General features: G+C 39.6%; 1 protein-coding gene across 11 annotated transcripts in view; it reads left to right on the top strand.

The window, feature by feature from the left end:
- ULK4 (unc-51 like kinase 4) overlaps positions 1–19,045 on the top strand; it is a 378,927-nt gene that overhangs the window by 272,387 nt on the left and 87,495 nt on the right. For 9 of the 11 annotated variants that reach the window (XM_039837390.1, XM_039837392.1, XM_039837393.1 and 6 more), the window contains one exon: positions 10,347–10,532. The exons of the other annotated variants lie outside the window; for them this stretch is intronic. In XM_039837390.1, coding sequence (XP_039693324.1) covers positions 10,347–10,532 — 186 coding nt within the window. The remainder of the gene's footprint in view (positions 1–10,346; positions 10,533–19,045) is intronic. 11 annotated transcript variants of the gene reach the window in all.

The raw sequence follows: 19,045 nt of genomic DNA, 5'->3' as shown, positions 1-19,045 counted from the left end.
CGGCTTGCGCATCATGGGGGCTCACGGCACAGGGCTTCCCGTAACGGTGGTTTAGGGCATCGAAGTCCTACCGAGTAAAACTTTATACAGTCTTAGACGGTTTTAATCATGGATCTGTCTCTTTGAATAAATGAGCCATTAGTTAGTTTATAAAATGAAGACTTTACCTAATGGAACATACGCTAAATGTCTAGATAACAAAGCCATCACTATGTTTAACCGATTTTAAACGGAGAATTTTTTCTTTCTCCAGTTGTAAAAATTGTCTGATTTGATAAGTTTGTACTGTTATGGGTGGTGTTTAAATTTTAATGGCTTTACAGTTTTATTTAAAATATATCCGTTCTTGGAATGGAAATAATCACTTTTAGGGATAAATGTGTTATCTTCTATTCTTTTTCCTTTGGGGTACATCTCCTACTTCAAACCTATATTATTTAGATATGAGCGCTTCAGAAAGGGATTAATATGGAGAGGACTTCATGTATTTTTCAACATCCTGGATTCAGTAACCAGTAATTTTAATGACTTCTGTATAATTCTCTAATACATTTTTGAAACTTATAACCAAACAGTAACATTTCCGAGTTTCTTTGTTCATTATTTGACGGTCGTAAGAAATCATGATAGGCTGTTACTGGAGCTGTAAAGGCAGCCTCAGCCCTCACATGTCTCCAGCCATCATCACTGGTCGTAGCAAGTCTTGCATTCGACTTATTTGACTTGTCAGTCCCTGAGAGTCACTGCGGAGGGTACTCAGGAAATTTCCCCTTTAAGAATTTTAGGGGTAAGGAAGGCAGATTTATTTCATATATTTGAATTACAAAAGGTGCCATAAGCACGTTATAAGAATTCAAACAATTTAGAAGTGATTAAAGTAAAACTAAAGTCCCTCCGCCCGGTACCATGGCACCACCGCCCAGTGTAACCAGGGTCACGTTTGACACGTGTCCTTGCATTCTTTTCGCTCTGCTTACCATCACGGGCACTCGTATCAGTGATTTTCTTTATTTCTAAAAATAGTACCATAGCATAAGTATTTTATAGCTTTTCTTTTTGCTTATTTCAGTATTCTAGACATCTTTCTCAGTCAGTACTTATACTGGTCTCATTCTTTTTAATAGCTGCATAGTATTTCATAATATCAACCTACAGCTATTCGATTTAAACATTTCCTCGCGGATGGCCATTCAGATTGTTTCCGCTTATTGCTATTATAAGCATGATATAGTAGACGTCTTCGTATGGTTTTAGGTACTTCTGCATTTCCTTTGAGTAGATAAATACCCAGAAGTGAGGTGGCTAGATTAAAAGGTGCTTTTAAATAATAAATATTAATTATCATGTGTAACTTCCCAGAAGATTTTAGCAGTTTACATTCTAATTAAAGGTAGATAAATATGTTTGCTTTTCTCCATCTCCACCAGCACTGTATCTTCTGAGTCTAAAAATTTTTTTTGTTCATTTGACAGGTAAAGATGATATCATTACTGTTTTAATTTTCATTCTGTGGCTATAGCATTAGGAAGAGAAAAAGAAATATAGCCACCCAAATGTGAAATATGTATAACATTAAGCCATTAACTTTGGAAATACAGAGAAGTAGATGATTTTATAGAAAATTATAAACTACCAATACTGATATCAGAATAGATAGAAAAATCAAACTTCAACAGTTAAAATTTGGTCATCTAATGATGTAAGACTCTCGCCCTCTTTGTGTAAATAAGAATTTACAAGGTCTAATTTGTTTTTACCACAAGCAGATGGGAAAGGGGATATGCCAAGCCAACAAATCTTACAAGAATACCATGTAGAAATTCAAAGATGTCAATATAAGTATCATCACGAAAGCAAACATTGTTAAAATAGCTAATCAGAATTATTTGTTTTAAAAGCTAAACATTGATGGCCCAGGACACGATCACCCTCTCTGCCTTATAGGTGTCTACTACTTTATTAGAAGTGACATTTTCAAGGACGATTTTGTGCTACAAAATGGAATCTGCTTTTCTGTAGCTGCAGGGAAAGAAGTAATGTTCTCCTTTTTTTGATCCTGCTAAGATTTCTTTCACAAGCAGTTAGAAGGGCTGCCAGTTTGCAGGGTAAACACTAGAATTCCATTAGTTACTATCAAGAAAAAAAGCTTGTAATATGAAAAAGATATCAGGCAACGGAATTGTCATCATGCGATATTTTGCACCTACAAAATCTATCATTAAAATATTGCAGGCCTAAGTGGTTTTACATGTGAGTTCTAAACTTTCAAAGAATAGACAACTACTATGCTATTTAAATAATTCAGAGTATAGAAAAAGTTAGAAAGCTTCGTGATTCATTTTCATAAAACTATAGTAAATCTAATGTCATAACCCACTTTGAAATAATACAGAGCAACCAAAGATCACTTTTATTTATGAATATGGGTAAGAAAATTGCAAAAACAAATAGTCAAATCTAGCAGTATATTAAAGGACCGATATAACCAAATAGGATTTGATCCAGGAACTCAAGAGTAGTTCAGGCACTACAAAAGTATAATTTCATATTTTAAGAAATTGAGGGAGAATAAAAACGCCGTAATAATCAATGCTAAAAATTCAACTGGTCATTCTTCATTTTTTAAAACTCCATGTACGATAGAGTGAATCTTCTTAACATATAGGAAGTTAATTCCTAGAATTTAATAGTAAACATTTAAAATAAACACTGAAAACATTTTTGTTAAAATAATAATAGCCAACAGTGATGGAAGGGGTATTATATATAATGCTATAAGATAAGAAAAATAAATATTAAGTATAAATATGATTATTTCAGTTGATAAGATTTTTGTACCTAGGGAAAAAACATCGAAATAAAAATGCATAGACATTCAAAAGCAAATTTCAGTAAGATGGTGGCATATAATACATGTAAGCCAATAGCTTTTATTTGTGCTGACATTAATCTGATAGAAATAGAAATGGGGGAAAATCTCTTTATAGAAATAACTAAAACCATCCCCCTAAAAAGGCCAAAAATAAATGTAACAAATGCAAATCATGATGATAAGTATAGAATATTTTGAAAGACATAAAATATGACCTAAATGAATTGGAGAGAGATGCCAGGGGCTTCCAGGTAGTAAGACAAAAATATGAATTCTTCTCAAATTAATGTAAGATTTAAAGTAATTTTTACTATTATTCTAGCCACGCTTTTTTAGTTTATTAAAATGATCCTGCGGAGTAAGTGTGAGATCTCCCAAGAGAATCTTGAGCAGGAAGGCCTCTCTTCACTCTTTTTCTCACACTTGTCTCCTGTCTCTCACAAAATGCCTCTGAGGGAAAAGTACAGGAAGTCAAAAAGGAATAACCTTCTAGTGATGAAGAGAAAGGGGAGATGGCCGTCAGTAGCAGATTAAGATTCCAACATATTTCTGGAGGACAGAAGGAAACCCGTGGACGGGTTTAACAGGGCAGAGGAAGCCTGGCCCCAAACACCCTGGCTGGTGCTGGCGAGGCAATGGAGTTGGCCTTGCCTCTGTGAAACCCCACGGCACCTCTGGCCTCGGCGGAGGAGATGTACACAGGGTATTTTCAGAAGTCTGGACAAAGAATGGCTCCGCCATTTGATCCCTCTTCCGCTCTTCTCCTGTTTTCACGTGCAGAAGACCAAGTAGCCTAATATGACACCCCAAAATGATGTCAGAACTTTTCTCTAAAGAAACTGAAGCTGAGAAGAAATCAGTAAGCCCAGAGTAGAGCCTTACTGAATTTTCCGAGAAAGGTAGAGAAAGAACTGATGGTGAGGCTTCCTCTACAGAGACAGTTTCCAAACTCCGCACCCAAGGCATCACGCTGAGCGACCACCCTCCCACAGGTGAGCTCCAGCTTCTCGCTTTCAGCGATGTCTGTACTTGGGGCATCCAGCTGTGTCTCTTTAGCCACGATCTGTCCTCTGAACTCCATGCTCTTATATCCATTAGCTGTAATATTGCCACAAGAATATCTAAGCCATTGGTAATTCAATCAGTGAAGGATGCTCTTACATTTTTGAAGACTCTGTCATCTCGCCCTCCTCGCCAACCTCATTGCCCAGCCTCCTCTTGCCCTTTCACTCCGGTCATACTGCCTCACTGCCTAGAAGGGGTCTTGGGCCACACAATACGGCACTTGGACTGTCTTCTGAATGCAATGAGAAGTCACTGGAGGTTTTAAGCAGGAGAGTAACATGATCTGATTAAGGATTTTTTAGATAATCACTATGGCTCCCGTATGGAAAATAGATTGTAAGGTGTACAATTGAAGCATAGTGGAACATTTGATTATTTCTTGTGTGGCTGTCTTGAACATCCATCTCTCATCCAGTGGCAACAGATTCCACCTGAATGTCTAAAGCAGAGAGACAGAGAAGAGCTGAAAGTGACATATGATCAGGTCAAAGCTTTGACACAAAACCCAGTATCTTAGCAGTCAGTGTTGACACAAATATTTATTCTCTATGGTTCCTGCAACTTTGCTGCTTCAATAGAATTGCTTAAATCTCTTTCTGTATTGACTGGTTATGATTTTTTAAATGAGCTATGTTTTTCTCATTCTTTAGTTATTGACCAGGAAAATGTGAAGTTCATTATGAAAGTTAGTCAGGGCAGTACAGGAAGTTCAGAAATCAAGGCCTGTTTGACCTACCAATGACTTTCAACTTTTCATTTTTTTAAAAAAACCCTAGTACTCCGGTCTGTGAACTGTAGACTTACAACTAAATCAATAATGGTAGCGGCAGGTTTTCTTCCCTCTAAATTTCCACATTTAGGAGTGTAATGTGTCTGGGGGCGGAGGGGGGCGCATGGTCAGTGAAACTATAGAGGATCTTTACTTCTCAAGGAAAAGGGGGCAGGGTGTCAAGGCTGTGGGCAACAGCATTTCCTTGGGCGTTGTCATCTGGAATTGCTGCCATTCATCAGCTTAATGATAGTTTCTGCTGCTTCTTCAGCTGATTTGGGCAGGAGTGATATATTAAAATGCAGAGGAACAAGAATTGATGGCCTAATGTGAATTCTTGTTAAAGATGTCCTAACAACACAGAGAGAGTCTCTTCTCAAGGTGCTTTTAGATTGCATACATAAAAAGAGGAGAGAACATTGTATTATGAAGTAGTAGTTTTTTTCTTTTCTTGGTTAATATAGTCTCTTCTCTGACAATAAATATCCCCATATAATTTTTGACAAAACACTGTGCCAGGCGATATTTTTAAAATAGAATATAAAACGAGAGAGATTTTGAAATGCATTGCATTGTGTAGCTTGTGTAAACAGAAATAAACACAGTAGAAATGTGATTTTAAATTGTTTTAAGACAGTTTTTAAAATTCAGATCTAAGTTTACTTTGAGATATTTCCAAGTCGTATGTGTGTATATATATGTGTGTGTTTATTATCTCTTCCACAAAGCATTGGAGTTGGCTAATAAGAATGTTTGCAATAAAGTTAGGGTTGACAGATAAAATACAAGATGCCAAATGGACACACTTAGACTAAAAAAGATTTATTGTTTATCTGAAATTCCAACTAAATTGGGTGTTTCTTTTTTTCAAGTCTGGCAATCCTAAATAAAGTAGAAAACGTGAATAAAAACAATGAAGATAAGTTTCTATACACATACGAAGTCTAATGTAATTGCGAAAGTTGGGCCATGGTTTTGGCCTTGAGTTCTGATTACTGGAGAAAAGTGGAAATGTAATCATTTAGAAGGCGTGCATCGCCCAGAAAGTGGGGCCTGGTGAGGGGAGATGTTTCTTGGGAGAAAGATACATTTTCTAGTTTTGGGGTATGAAAGAATACTTTTTCCTGAGTCTCCAGTAAAGGGACACTTTGTGATAGGGATGGTGGTGTTAATAGCTACTGTTTAGTGAACGTCTTATGAACTAGACAACGTCTTTCAAAGAAAAGATCTTTAATTTAGATGAAGTCCATTTCACCTTTTTTTTTTCCTTTTGTAAATTATACTTTTTTAGTTATATTTAAGAAATCTATCTCTTACCCAGGGTCAAAAGATTCTTGCCTTATATTTTCTCTTAGAAGTTTTATAGTTTCAGGTTTTATATTTCAGTCTATTGAGTTTAAAAAAAAAAAAAGGAACGAAATGAGTTTCAGAGATTCCTAAAGAATTTTTTTTTTTATTACGTGTGAATGTTCTGTGGTGATTCTGAGCCACTTTGGAGTTGATCTGCGTTATCCACCGTTTTGAGTTAATTTTGGTACATGGTGAAAGGTATGGATTGAAGTTGATGTTTTTGCATATTGTTTGAGCGCCACTTGTTGAAAATGTTTACTCAACTGCATTGCCATTGCCCCTTTGTCCAAAATGAGTTGACTGTATTTCTGCGGGTTTATTTATGGACTCTCTATTCTGTTGCAGTAACTCATGCGTCTAACTTTATGCTAATACCATGCTGTTTTGGTTACTTTAGTTTATATTAAGTCTTGAAATCAGGTAAGGTTAGTCTTTCAACTTATTTCCTTTTTCAGATTTATTTTGGCTAGCCTATGTCCTTTCCATTTTCATATGACAAGCATCAGCTTGTCAGTTTCTACCAAAAGAACGAAAACAAAAATATGAACCTACTGGGATTTTGATTGCAATTGCATTGAATTTGTAGATTAATTTTGGGAGAATTGGCATTTTAACAAAATCAAGTCTTCTGACTCATAAAAAAGGTATATCCTGTCATTTATTTGTATCCTCTTTAAATTCTCTCAGCAATATTTCATATCTTTAGTGTACAGGTCTTTCATCATTCAGATTAATCCCTAAGTGTTTCAGTTTTTTAGGTGTTATTGTACGTGTATTTATTTTAATTCCAGTTTCTGAATTACTTATAAAATTCAATTGATTTTGTATGTTGCTCTTGAATCCTGTAACTTTGTGAGACTCATTGATGGGACCCAGTAGTTCATAAATTCCATTGGATTCTCTCCATAGAGGATCATGTAAATAAGCACTTATGTCTGTCTTCCTTTGCAATCTGGACGCCCCCCTTTTTTTGGGCCGATCTGCACCGGCGAGACCTGCCCCCCATTCAGTGCTGCATGAAGTGATGAGAGCAGACATCCCTGTCTGTCTGCCTGATCTCAGGGTTAGGCATTCAGTCTCTGACATGACTTTTACCAGGAAGTTTCTTTCTCCTCCTAGTTCACTGAGTTTTTGTTAGAAATAGGTGTTTAATATTGTTAAATATTTTTTTTTTTATTGAGACGATCGTATCTTTTTTTTTTTTTTAGTTATTAATATGGCTCTGTGGAGCCATATTAATAACTAAATGGCTACTGCATTTCTCAAAAAAAGAAGTGTTGCAGCTCTAACTCCTCCCTCCACCTCCGTAGATGGCCTGATTTGGAAACTGGTTCATTGTAGACGAAATTTGTTAGGATGAGGTGGCACTGGAGCAGCACAGGCTCCCTAACCCAGAGCGACTGGTGTCCTTATAAGGGGACCACTTGAAGAGACACACACAGGAGAACACAATGCGAAGACAGGGGCAGAGACTGGCGTTCTGCCGTCACACGCTAAGGAACATCGGGTGCCCAGACCACGGGAGAGGCAGGGAAGGCTCCACCGAGGCGGGCTTCAGAAGGAGCAGGGCTCTGCCACTACCATGACCTCTGACGTCCAGCCTCTGGAACTGTAAGAGAATAAGTTGCTGTTGTTTGTGCCACCCCATTCATGGTGATTTATTACAGCGACCCAAGGAAATTAATACTGGGAGTAAAAGAGATCACTGTTATTGGAAATAGAAAACAAATGTTCAAGTAACCCATAGGAAGGTTTAAAAAGAAAAAGAAGCAGAAGAACAAGAAACAGAGGAAAAAGAAGACAAATAGTAAAATTGCACGATAGACTTAAACCCTGGCATCTTAATATTTACCTTAACTGTAAATGATTTAAATGCACCGATTAAAAAAAAAAAAAGGTGGCTAGAGTAGATAACAAAACATGAGGGAGAGCGTTGGCTTTTGCTATAGAAGGCATCTTTAGGATGGGACTGTTCTGTATCTTGAGGTGATGGATGTCACCAAATCTACTCATGTGATAAAATTGGACAGAACTAAATGCACATGGATGTGTGCACACACACACACACACACACATACACGAATACGTGTAAAAGCAGTAAAATCTGAATAAGGTCAATGGGTTATTCAATGTGAGTTGTCTGGTTGTGATATTATACTACAGTTATGCAGAAGGTTTCCATGGGGGAAACTGCACGAAGTATGTCTGGGATCTCTCTGTATTGTTTCGTACGACTGCATATGAACCTACACATATCTCAAAAGATTAATTCACATGCAAAAAAAATGAAGTTCAACCCCCTACTCAAACCATATATAAAACTTAAAATGAATCAAAGACCTAAACATAAAAGCTAAAACTATAAAATTTTTAGAAGGAAAAATAAATGGAAGAGCTAAAACTATAAAAATTCTTAGAAGAACGTAAATCTCAGGACCTTGGAATAGGCGGTGGTTTCCTAGGTATGACACCAAAATCACAAAAAATTAAAAAGAAGATGAACCTTTATCAAAATAAAAAATACCTTATGCTTCAAAGGACACAATTAAGAAAGTGAGAAGACAACCCACAGAATGGGAAATCATTTTTGAAAAGCATATATGCTAAGGGGCTTGTATTTAAAATATATAAAGAATATTTAGACTTTATTATAAAAAGATGACCCATTTAAAAAAAATGAGAAAGGATCTGAACAGACATTGCTCCAGAAAAGATATACGGATGGACACTAAGTACATGAAAAGATACTCAACATCATTAGCCACCAGAGGATTGCAAATCAGAACCACAGAGAGTTACCACCGTGCACCCACTGGGATGGCTGCAATTAAAAAGATGGATAATAACAAGTGTTGGTGAGCATATGGGGAAACTGGATCCCTCATGCACTGCTGGTGCTAATGGCAGCTTTGAAAAACAGTCTGGCAGTTCCTCACAAGGTTAAACATAGACTTATGTGACCCAACATTTCCATTTCTAAGTACATACCCAAGAGAGACAAAAACATGTGTGCACAGAAACTTCTATACAGATGTTCATAGCAGTACTGCCAAAAAGTGGAAACAACCAACAAATAAACAACCCGTGATATATCCATACAATGGGATATTATTAGGCAATAAAAAGAAATGAAGTACTGATACATGCTACAGCGTGGATGAACCTGAAAGCACTGTACTAAGCCTGAGAAGCCAGTCACAGAGGATCATATTTTGAATGATTTCATGTATCTGAAAGGTCCAGAATAGGCAGATACAGAGAGACCGAAAGCTGATTAGCTCCGGGGAGGGACTGGGAGAGAGGAGGAGGAGGAGGTGATGGCAAGGTGACTGCTAAAGGGTACAGGTTTCTTTCTAGAGTGATGAAAAAAAATCTAGAATTGATTGTGGTGATGGTTGTGCAACTCTCAATATACTCAAAACCATTGCATTGTGTGTGTCAAATGGTGACTTTTATGGCATAGGAATTACCTCTCAGTAAAGCTATTATAAACATAATAAAACTTTAAAAACTAAAAAGGTTGAAATGCTTGTGGTATTAGATTATACCTTTAAATACGTACAGAAACAATGCTTTCTCACCTGTTTAGTCAGTAATGATTTGGACACAGACAAGTTGAAAGTGTTTCTTAATATCTTCTAGGAAATGGATTTTTCCTAAAACAAGTTAATAGTAAGCAAGAATGTAAGGGAATGCCTCTGAAAAATCAGATTGTTTTCACACCCTAGACACACACACACACACACACACGCACACACACACACACACACACACACACACAGAGACATTATGAATATATGCATATATGACGTGCTATTCCTCTGCTCGTTACCAGCCATTCTTGACCATGGATTAATGCAGGAGTCCTCAACCCCCAGGCTGCAGACTGATACCAGTCTGTGACCTGTTAGGAACCAGGCTGCACAGCAAGAGGAGAGGGGCTGGTGAGCGAGCGCAGCTTCATCTGTATTTGCAGCCGCTCCCCAGCGCTAGCATCACCGCCTCAGCTCCACCTCGGATCATCAGGCATTAGATTCTCGCAGGAGCACTGGTACCTGGTTGAGGACGACTGGATTAATAGACTGCAGGACTTTCTTCTGGTTTTGTGCTATTAGCTTTCTTTGAGTCACTATGCATTTTGGAAAAGATCCATTCAGAAAATGATTTAATTAGTCAGACTTGTTACGCAGATGGACATTTTCCCTAGTAAGCCAAATTTTACTAGGGTTCCTGAGCAATACCAGCACCATCTTTGATGGAGCTTACGTAGCCCTATTTGTTAATTTTCAGCTCCCTAACGAGGATCCCGAAGTTTTTGAAGTTTCATCCAAGTGTCTGTCTATACTGGTTCAGCTCTATGGAGGAGAAAACCCAGAGAGCCTGTCTCCCGAAAATGCGGAGAACTTTGCTGATTTACTGACATTCAAGGAGGACCCGAAGGAGCAGAAGCTTCTGTTGAGGATTCTCAGAAGAATGGTGAGTCCACCCAGAAACCTGGGCTGGGGTGGGTGGCTTCAGTGGCAGCCAGTGGACAGGGGGCAGTCGTTCACTTCAACCTCATTTCAGTAAAATAACTCATTGCCTTTCCCATCATCTCCTATCGTTAACGCATAACAGATTCTGTCCATTAATCATATCTTTTCTGAACTATTGGGGAGCTAGAGGACATTGTGCCCCTCACCCCTTAAAACCTAAGTGTGTATTTCTAAACAAAATCAATGTTCTCTTAACTACTCCAATCAAAATCAGGAAATTTAACAGTGATACAGTTCTTTTACTGACCTGCCATCCATATTCCAATTCTGTCAACTGTCCCAATAATGTCCTTTATGGCTTGTTTTTCTGGTATTGGATCTAGTCCAGGATCATGTATTTTGGTAGACCGATGTCTTTAATCTGGAATCTTCCTGTAACCTTTCTTTGTTTTTCATCACAGTTTTGGAGAATATAGGCTGGGTATTTTGTGGAATCACCCTCAATTTGTATCTATCTGATGTTGTCTGACAATCAGATTCAGGAAAACTCCAGGACGGATATTGTGTCTTTTTCAGTCCATCACATCTAGAGACTCGTGACTTTTTGCCCCTTGCTGGTGATATTAATTTTGATCATTTCATTAAATCAGTGTGTAGTTATTACTTTTAAATTTGTGATAGTTGCAAAATGGAGATTTTTCTAATCTCAGCACTTCTAACTCCCAGCATTCTACCGTAAGGAAAAACTTTCCCCTTTTGTCCCATTTATTTGTACAAAATATGTATAGTTGATGTTGATTTGAGGTACTTTTGAAGACAGACTTGTTTTCTTTTTACAGTAAATCTTATTCTGCTGGTTTCGAAGGCCGTTGTTTGCAGTAGCTGTTGTTGAAGTAAATGAAAGAGTGGAGGTCCCATTAGTCTGGGCCGTGTTCTGGCTCGTCAGTCTCTCTGCTTCTACACACCGTTATCTTGAGGAGTCCTTTGGCACGTGGAGGCTGTGGATGCGCCAGACGGTTATACTCAGGTTAACTTTTGTGCCAATTTGACAAATAGACAGCAGCGCATGACCCAGCTAAATCTACGTGGCAGGTTATGGAACTAGAAGCGAGATACACAGATGGATCCTCTTCTTTTCTATATTAAGCTTTTGTTCAGCCAGGTCTCCCCCGCCCCCAGGAAGACTTATTGCCTCAGTAGGGTCGTTACTTGCCTGCCAGGATGATGATGTGTTCTAGGCAAGTCTCCCAAAATGCAGGATACATAGCTCTGGGGACAGTAGATCCTGGCGATGGTGTACCAGCCTAGCAGTAGATCACAGCAAATCACTTTGTAAGGCAGGTATTTCCTTTTCAATTTTGTCTTTCTGATGATTGAAGATGAAAGTCTCAATTTGGTACCACTGTATCTTTCACATCTCTGGAATCCTTCAGAATCTCTCTTTTTAATAGAGGGTAGACCTTTCAGAAGCTTGGCTTTTATAGTAGAGATAAGATATTCCTTTAAAAATATAATTTTATTCAAATAAAAATGGTGAAGGCAAGTACTGGAGAATTGAATAATATGAACAATGTGTACATATCAGAAAATTGTAAATTCGGCGAAGAATGACAAAAGCTTGGGAAATATAGATCTAGTATCTGATGTACCCTCCTCTTCCTTGAAACTCTTAGGACCAGGTTTATTTTGGAATTCATAATTTTCAGATCTGTTTGGCATGGTGCTTACGCCAGATACAGTATGACCCCCACGGAGAGAGACACTGGGGCAGTGCCGTTGTCAAGCGTGATAGTATTTCTGCAGCAAAACGTATGCATGTTCACACCAAGTGCGTAAATACACGGCCCCATGTGAGTTCAGGTCACGTTTTGCCACCAAATATATTTTTGAATCAAATTTATGGAAAGAAAGTTTTGATTTTCAGAGCTTTTCAGAATTGCAAGTAAGAGATTATGGACCCGTCTTTAGAAATAAATTACATCATTTTCTACAACACCGATCAAATTAATCACGCAGAAAACAAATTAGACCCCAACTTGGTCAAAGTGATCAGACTACACCATCACGTAGTTTATTTTACTGCCTGAGATGATTTTCTTATACTTTTTGACCTGCCACATATAGAGCCAGCAAGATTTTGTTTGTGGAAGGAAAATTGAATTTAAGTGACTTTTACCTGTTTATGTAAGACTAGTCATTTCTGGTGCTACTCATCCTTTTTTTTTTTTTTTATTCGAAAATACACATAAAATTTACTATTTTAACCATTTTTAATTGTATAATTCAGTGGCAATAGGTATATTCCCATTGTTATACAACCATCACGACCATCCATCCACAGAATGTGTTCATCATCCCAAACAAAAGTCTACCCATTAAACAGTAATTGCCCATTCCCCCCTCTCCCCAGCCCCTGGTAGCCACCATTTCAATTTCTGTCTCTAAATGTGACTACTCTAGGTACTTAACGCAAGTGGAATCATGCAGTATGGCCTCTTTTGCATCTGGCTTATTTCACTTAATGTGTTCCAGGTTCATTCGTGCTGTAGCATGTATCAGAATTTCATTCTTCTTTAAGGCTAAATGCTATTTAATTGTGTACGTACAGCACATTTTGTTCATTATTCGTTTGTCATGGGCATTGGGTCGTTTCCACCTTTTTGCCCCATTTATCTCTTCGTTATTATCAGGATTGACTTGAGTTTTTCTTTTATTCAGTGGGTTGTAATCTGTCTCATATTTGGCCCGTGAGAACCCCTTCTGGATGTCTGCTGTGCCTTTTAACATGCCCATCGTTTTAGTTTTGAGTATTTTCCATCCTCACATAATACGCGAGGCTCATCTTGTACCTCTTCTCTGTACCAGCCCTGAGATCAGCCATTCTTCCAGGAAACCGTGGAACATTTTTTGCAGTGTTTAGAAAGCAAGATACAAAAATGTTCTGGGTTGAAATTACAATGACTTGTTTTCTTAACAAGAAAAACACTCTGGATAGACCCAAGAGTCAAATGTACTGTTTCCTACTGTCTCATGGAGGATACCTCTGCAAGTCACTCTAATCCCTCGACGTGTCTAATTCAGCTGTTCAGGACGGCTCACAATGTTCGCAGGCCAGCCGTCTATGATAAGTCCTTTAAAATCTGAAAGTTTTCTAAATCATCCCAGGCCAGTCACTGTTTGGTTGAAGTTGTGCAAAGCACACAGGGATTCCGGGACTCCGTCCGCTCGGCTCGGGCCTTGAACTTGCCTGTCCTGAATCTCACTTCCGCTTAAACGTAGTGCTGAGTTTAGTGCGTTTGGAGAGAAATCACAGCAGATTACCCAGAGCTGTGTGATGCCGGTGCCCACTCCAGGGCTAATTTAGTCCTTCCTTCTCTGTCCCACCACTCCCTGTCCTTACCTGTGTGGCAGCCATTGTTCTGTTTCTGCTGGTTTACTTTCTTTTCTCCCGTCACGTTACACTTGTTCAGGACAGTAATGTGGATTTGTTTATCATTCTGTCTTCAGCATGTCACAGTGTCTGACCTACGAAGGGTGATCAGCAGATGTCCTTGTAAGTGTCATCCAGTTCCTGTGTTAAGACTTGGTACATCATCTCATTTAATCTTCACAGCAACCTTAGAGGTCAGCTCCAGTGATCTTTCTCACTTTATAGATTAAAGACTAAGTCCCAAAGAGCTTAAGTAATGTTCCGAAGGCCACCAATCAGGAAATGGCAGAGCTGGAACCAGCCCAAGTTGAATTGCCCCAGCTCCTGCCCTTTCTAGGGAGCTGGCTGCCTGGCTGCTGCTCCGCCTGGGCCTGCCGTGGACTCTGCCAGCACTCATCCAGCTGAATTTGACCAAATTTTATTCTAGAAAGTACCTGAGAGGTTCATTCTTTCTTTCATGGAAAAGTAAGTAGTAGGGTTATCAGCATGTGGGAGCACCGTATTGGGGATGCTAAGATCTGATTGTCCTGGTCCCCACGCTCAGGAGCTCTAACTGCGGAGATAGAGAAACACCCAGGTTCATTACAAAGCAGAACACAGTCAGAGCTAAGTGGGGGAGCCAACGAGGTTTCTGACAGGAACGGCCCCTTTGGAGAGAGGGTTGGCAAGGACGTGCTGTTCGAGCTGAGTGTGGAAGGGTGTGGTGGTCGTCCATGCATGGAACCATTTTAACCATTTTTAATCGTACAGTTCAGAGGCATTGAGTATCTCCCCACTGTGGTACAGCCATCACCACCATCCATCCACAGAACCGTAGACGGTACCAGGCAGAAGCTCACCCTGTGCAAAGGCCCCTGATCCATGGGGCTAGATTGGGAGACATAAGAAGTGGGCCAAGAAAGGCCAGGAGGCTCCAAACATTGGAGTTTGGACACTGTAGTTGGAAGTAAGAAATTCTGGTTTCTGAAACAAAAGGGTAGTGGCAGCATCTCAATTGAATTCTAATTATCTTTACCGTGAAATAAAGCTTTATCATGGTAACTGGCATGTAATAGGTATTTAATGAGTATCCACTGAGCTAACACGAAATGTTTGTAAAATCTCTGCTTTTGTTATTGGCAGTTGTTCAGTTTTGCTCTTTGGTGTACATCGTGAGGTCATTTCAGTTCTTTACATTTGCATAGGTCAGACTGAGAGGGACCTTAAAAGACACTTAGTGTCCATGCTTGAGTCTCCTCCGTAGCATCCCTGCCAAGTTCCTGAGAGGTGGACGAGATTGGACAGGCAGATGCACAGAGGACAGGAACTTGAGAGATGTGAGGGGTGTAAGTTAGGGTCTTTTGCGACTTCGAAGAGGCTGGCCTCTTAGGCTTGCCTCACTGGACTAGAGGAACCAAATTCGAGAGAGAAGCAGAGACCTTTCGAGATGTATCACCTGGTGTCAGTAATTGGATTAGGGAGGCTTGGTAAGTGCGTCCTCCTGATTGCAAGAAGTTACGGAGGGACAGACAGCCTCCTTGAGGACCTACTTTAAAGGACGTTCACCTCTCCAGAAGCACCTCTAAAAGGACGCTGCTACTCTGTAAGACCACCCCCTTTGAAGGCCTGATAGATGCGTGCCCTCTTTGCCCTAAAGCTGAGCGAGCCTGGGTGGTTTCAGACAGGGCGGCCTGACATAGACTTGGCCCCATAGTTCACAAGGCCAGGTAATGAGCATGTCAGTACTTATAAACTGTGGTCGTTAGCAAGCTGTCTTGGGGAATAACGTGGCAGATCCCTCTCCTAAGAGTCACACAGAAGGCCCTGGATTCTTGAAATACCTGTTTAAAGTCCCAGTCTTGTGACAGTTTCTTTCTAAAATGACAGTTTTTACTAACAGATGAAAGAAATAAGAGGTTTAATTTGCGCTAATGGAGCTGGGATCTGTTTTGCCCCCTGGGGGCTCTTCCTTCCTTCGTCTGTATTCAGAACATCCAGAGACTGTCGAGAATCCCTAAGAATTTCATTATCCGTTGTAATTTACTAGGGAGTTGAGAGGTTTTGTAATTATACTCTGCGCTCTAGCTTTAAAAATGTGATGGAAATCCTTCAGGGTGCTCTCAAGTTTACCTATATCCGGTAAACTTGATGTCAGTGGGAGTTTCCCCAGAGTGATGATTGTAGATTACCTATTTGTCTTTTAATTATAGCTAGCTTACTCTGACACTCAAAATATTGACTACACACAAACCACCACGGACTTGTTCTGTAAAACTGGCTTAAGCGTACGTATACGATTAACTACTACTCTGTGAAAGCAGAGAAGCTGTTCGTGGGAGGGTGATTGTAACATGCCGATGTTGCTAACTCCTGTCGCCTGCCCGCCCGCCTGCCTGTCTGGTGCAGCAGAGGTGGCGGGGTGCAATTTTGGGTAGCTCTCTGAAGATTAGTACTAAAGATGATTACAAATACCCAGCCCTGGAAGACCCTTTACCCTCTGGCTTTCAGAGAGTCTTGCCATGCTCACCGCCATGTTCCCTTTAAATTTCTGTGTAGGGCTTCTGTTTTTGTTTTTTTTGTTTTTTCATTTGACCATGAGAACAGAGATGTTCTCTCGCTGAAAATTAGCGTAACAGCATTTCTTCATGTGCAGAGTCCTTAAAGCTGAAGAGACACCAAATGTGGTACCTGGGAATTGAGTAGCCATTCTTTTTGTTTTTTAGAACCAGGATGAGTTTAAATTTAGAATCAGAAGAGACTATTTCTACTAGAAAAGTAAAGAATATTTCTTGAGGTATCACATGCCTCTTTCCTTCTTAGCTGATTATTTTTCTTGTGGTGACACCTTCCGTTCTTTGTTTCCTCAAAGGGAAAAAGGGGAGTGGGAATGGAGGAGATTGGTGTAAAACCAGTAACATTTAAAGGAGAAACGCTATGTACCTAAATGAGCAAAAAAGTGAATGCAGTTCATTTTTGTGAACTGTGGTACCTTAGAGGGTGTTCTGAAACTCAGAGGATGTTCTTGTGAGTTTCCAAGAGGGCCTCTCTCCTCGAATCCAGGCACACCCATTGCTTGTCACACCGGATAAGCATTCTCTGTCCGTGGTTGCCATGTCAAGTTAATCGGGAACTCTTTGAATGATTGACTTGTATCTTTCCAACAAAGAAAAGAAATATCTTGCCTAGAATTTTGACTTAATCCCCAGAGGAAATGTTCTTGAGATTTTGAGCAAGACAGAATCAGGAAGCAAATGGCCAGTGGAATTGAGTCATTTACAGCCAGCTGTTCTCAGAACTAGACTTCTGTGTTGCTGTGAGTCGAACAGTAGTCCACCTTGAGGGCCTGGGGAAGTACGTGGAGCTTTGCCATAGGCACGGGGGCCTGAAGATGTGCGAGTGACAGAGAAAATTTTCTTAAATTCCACTTTGAACATGTCCCATCTCCTCACATTTCCTACAGGCATCAGCTCCCTCCTCCCCTGCCCACATGGAAGCTCCTCACCAGTAGGCTGGCCATCTTCCTATCCCCCCTCCCAGTCTGATGTCTGTGGCCCCTGGGCAGCATAATTTTCTTTCTGTTTTGACTTCTTTTCTCAAGAGATTCAGTTCCCCTGCCCCCTTCCGGAAATCCTCCCGTCAAATAAAATTCATTCCCTGCCTTCTGTAAGGAGCCTTCTCTTCTTTAGCTCCCGTTGCCATTGATGACACTTTATCCACCTTTATATCACGAAAAGTTTTAAAAACCACAAAAAAGTTGAGAGAATAGTACAGTGAACATCTGAGGAATCAAGAGTTATCAGAATTATCATTTTACCATATTTATCATATTTTTTTCAAGCATCCATGTATACTTTATTCACACAGTGTTGTTACCTCAATGTTTTTCATTCCTCTGCGTGTGTGTGTTTTAAGTCACGTGCAAGTAAAGGTATCATGACATCTGGCCCCTGGCTACAATAACATTGTCATACCCAAGAAAATCAGTTTCATACTGTTATTAATATCTAGTTCATATTTAATTGTCTTAGTTATTAAAACTGTCTTTTATAGCGCTTTTAAAAGCCATATTCCAATCAAGACTCACATACTAAATTTGTTTCCTTACTCTCTTTTAATCCAGAAGAGTCTTCCTGCCATTTTTCCCCCTATGAAACTGATTTTTCGAAGAGCCTGAGGCAGTTGCCTGGCGGTCTGTCTAACATTCTGGCATAGTATGAAGGTTTCCTTGCTATACTTTTGGTCACAATATCTCATTGAAATGGGCCCTCACACTGTATGCCATTAGGAGGCATATGATGCCAGGCTGCCCCAGTTTCAGTGATGTTGAGTTTAATTGCTTGGTTTAGGGGATGTCTGTCAACATCTCTCTATCACGCAGATACGTGTTTCCCTTTGCAATTACTAAGTAATCCTTGCGGAAATACATTGATTGGCACTGTGCGAATGTCTATATTCCCCACAACTTTTTAAAGCAAAGGGTAAAAACTAACTATGGGATAATATTCATGAAGCAAAAGAAATAGTTAATTCTTAACTGTGGAAAGGACCAATCTGCTATCCTTGGTAACAGATATAATATCCCTCAAAAAGAGAGAAGTCCTGCCAGGAATACTGTTTTCTTGCATAATATTAATTTTTTGAGAATCTACCCAACGTCAATTGTGAGTAGAAAGCTAAGACTCCCTGGCATTTATTTTAAGTTCTACAGCCTCCTTATAACCAAGGAGGAGTGGGGGAGGAGCTGCTGTGAGGGATCATTTATTTCTTCAAACCTCAAATATTCCCATTTATAGGCACTTATTATCTGGAGTTATTATAGAGTTTTCCTGGTGCCTAGTGAGTATTCTGACCATCATCAACCTCACTGTGCAGCTGTTGCTATGCAGAATGCTCTAGACTCTCTTGGTAATATGGGATTTTTTTAATGACATGCTTTTAACAAAACCATTCTCAAAATAATGAGCATTCAAAGCATGTTCAGAATTAGGATGAACATGTTTGGAAGATACTTCCTCATGAATGCGGACAGCAAGGAGAATTGTCCTAGCGTCCCTTTTCTTGTCAACATCTGCATTAAGTTGTTGTTTAAGTGTTTCTAAATCTCG

Source organism: Pteropus medius, unplaced genomic scaffold (assembly GCF_902729225.1).
Source record: "Pteropus medius unplaced genomic scaffold, Ma_sr-lr_union100, whole genome shotgun sequence".
NCBI lineage: Eukaryota > Metazoa > Chordata > Mammalia > Chiroptera > Pteropodidae > Pteropus > Pteropus medius.
This window is presented reverse-complemented; position numbering and strand designations above follow the sequence as displayed.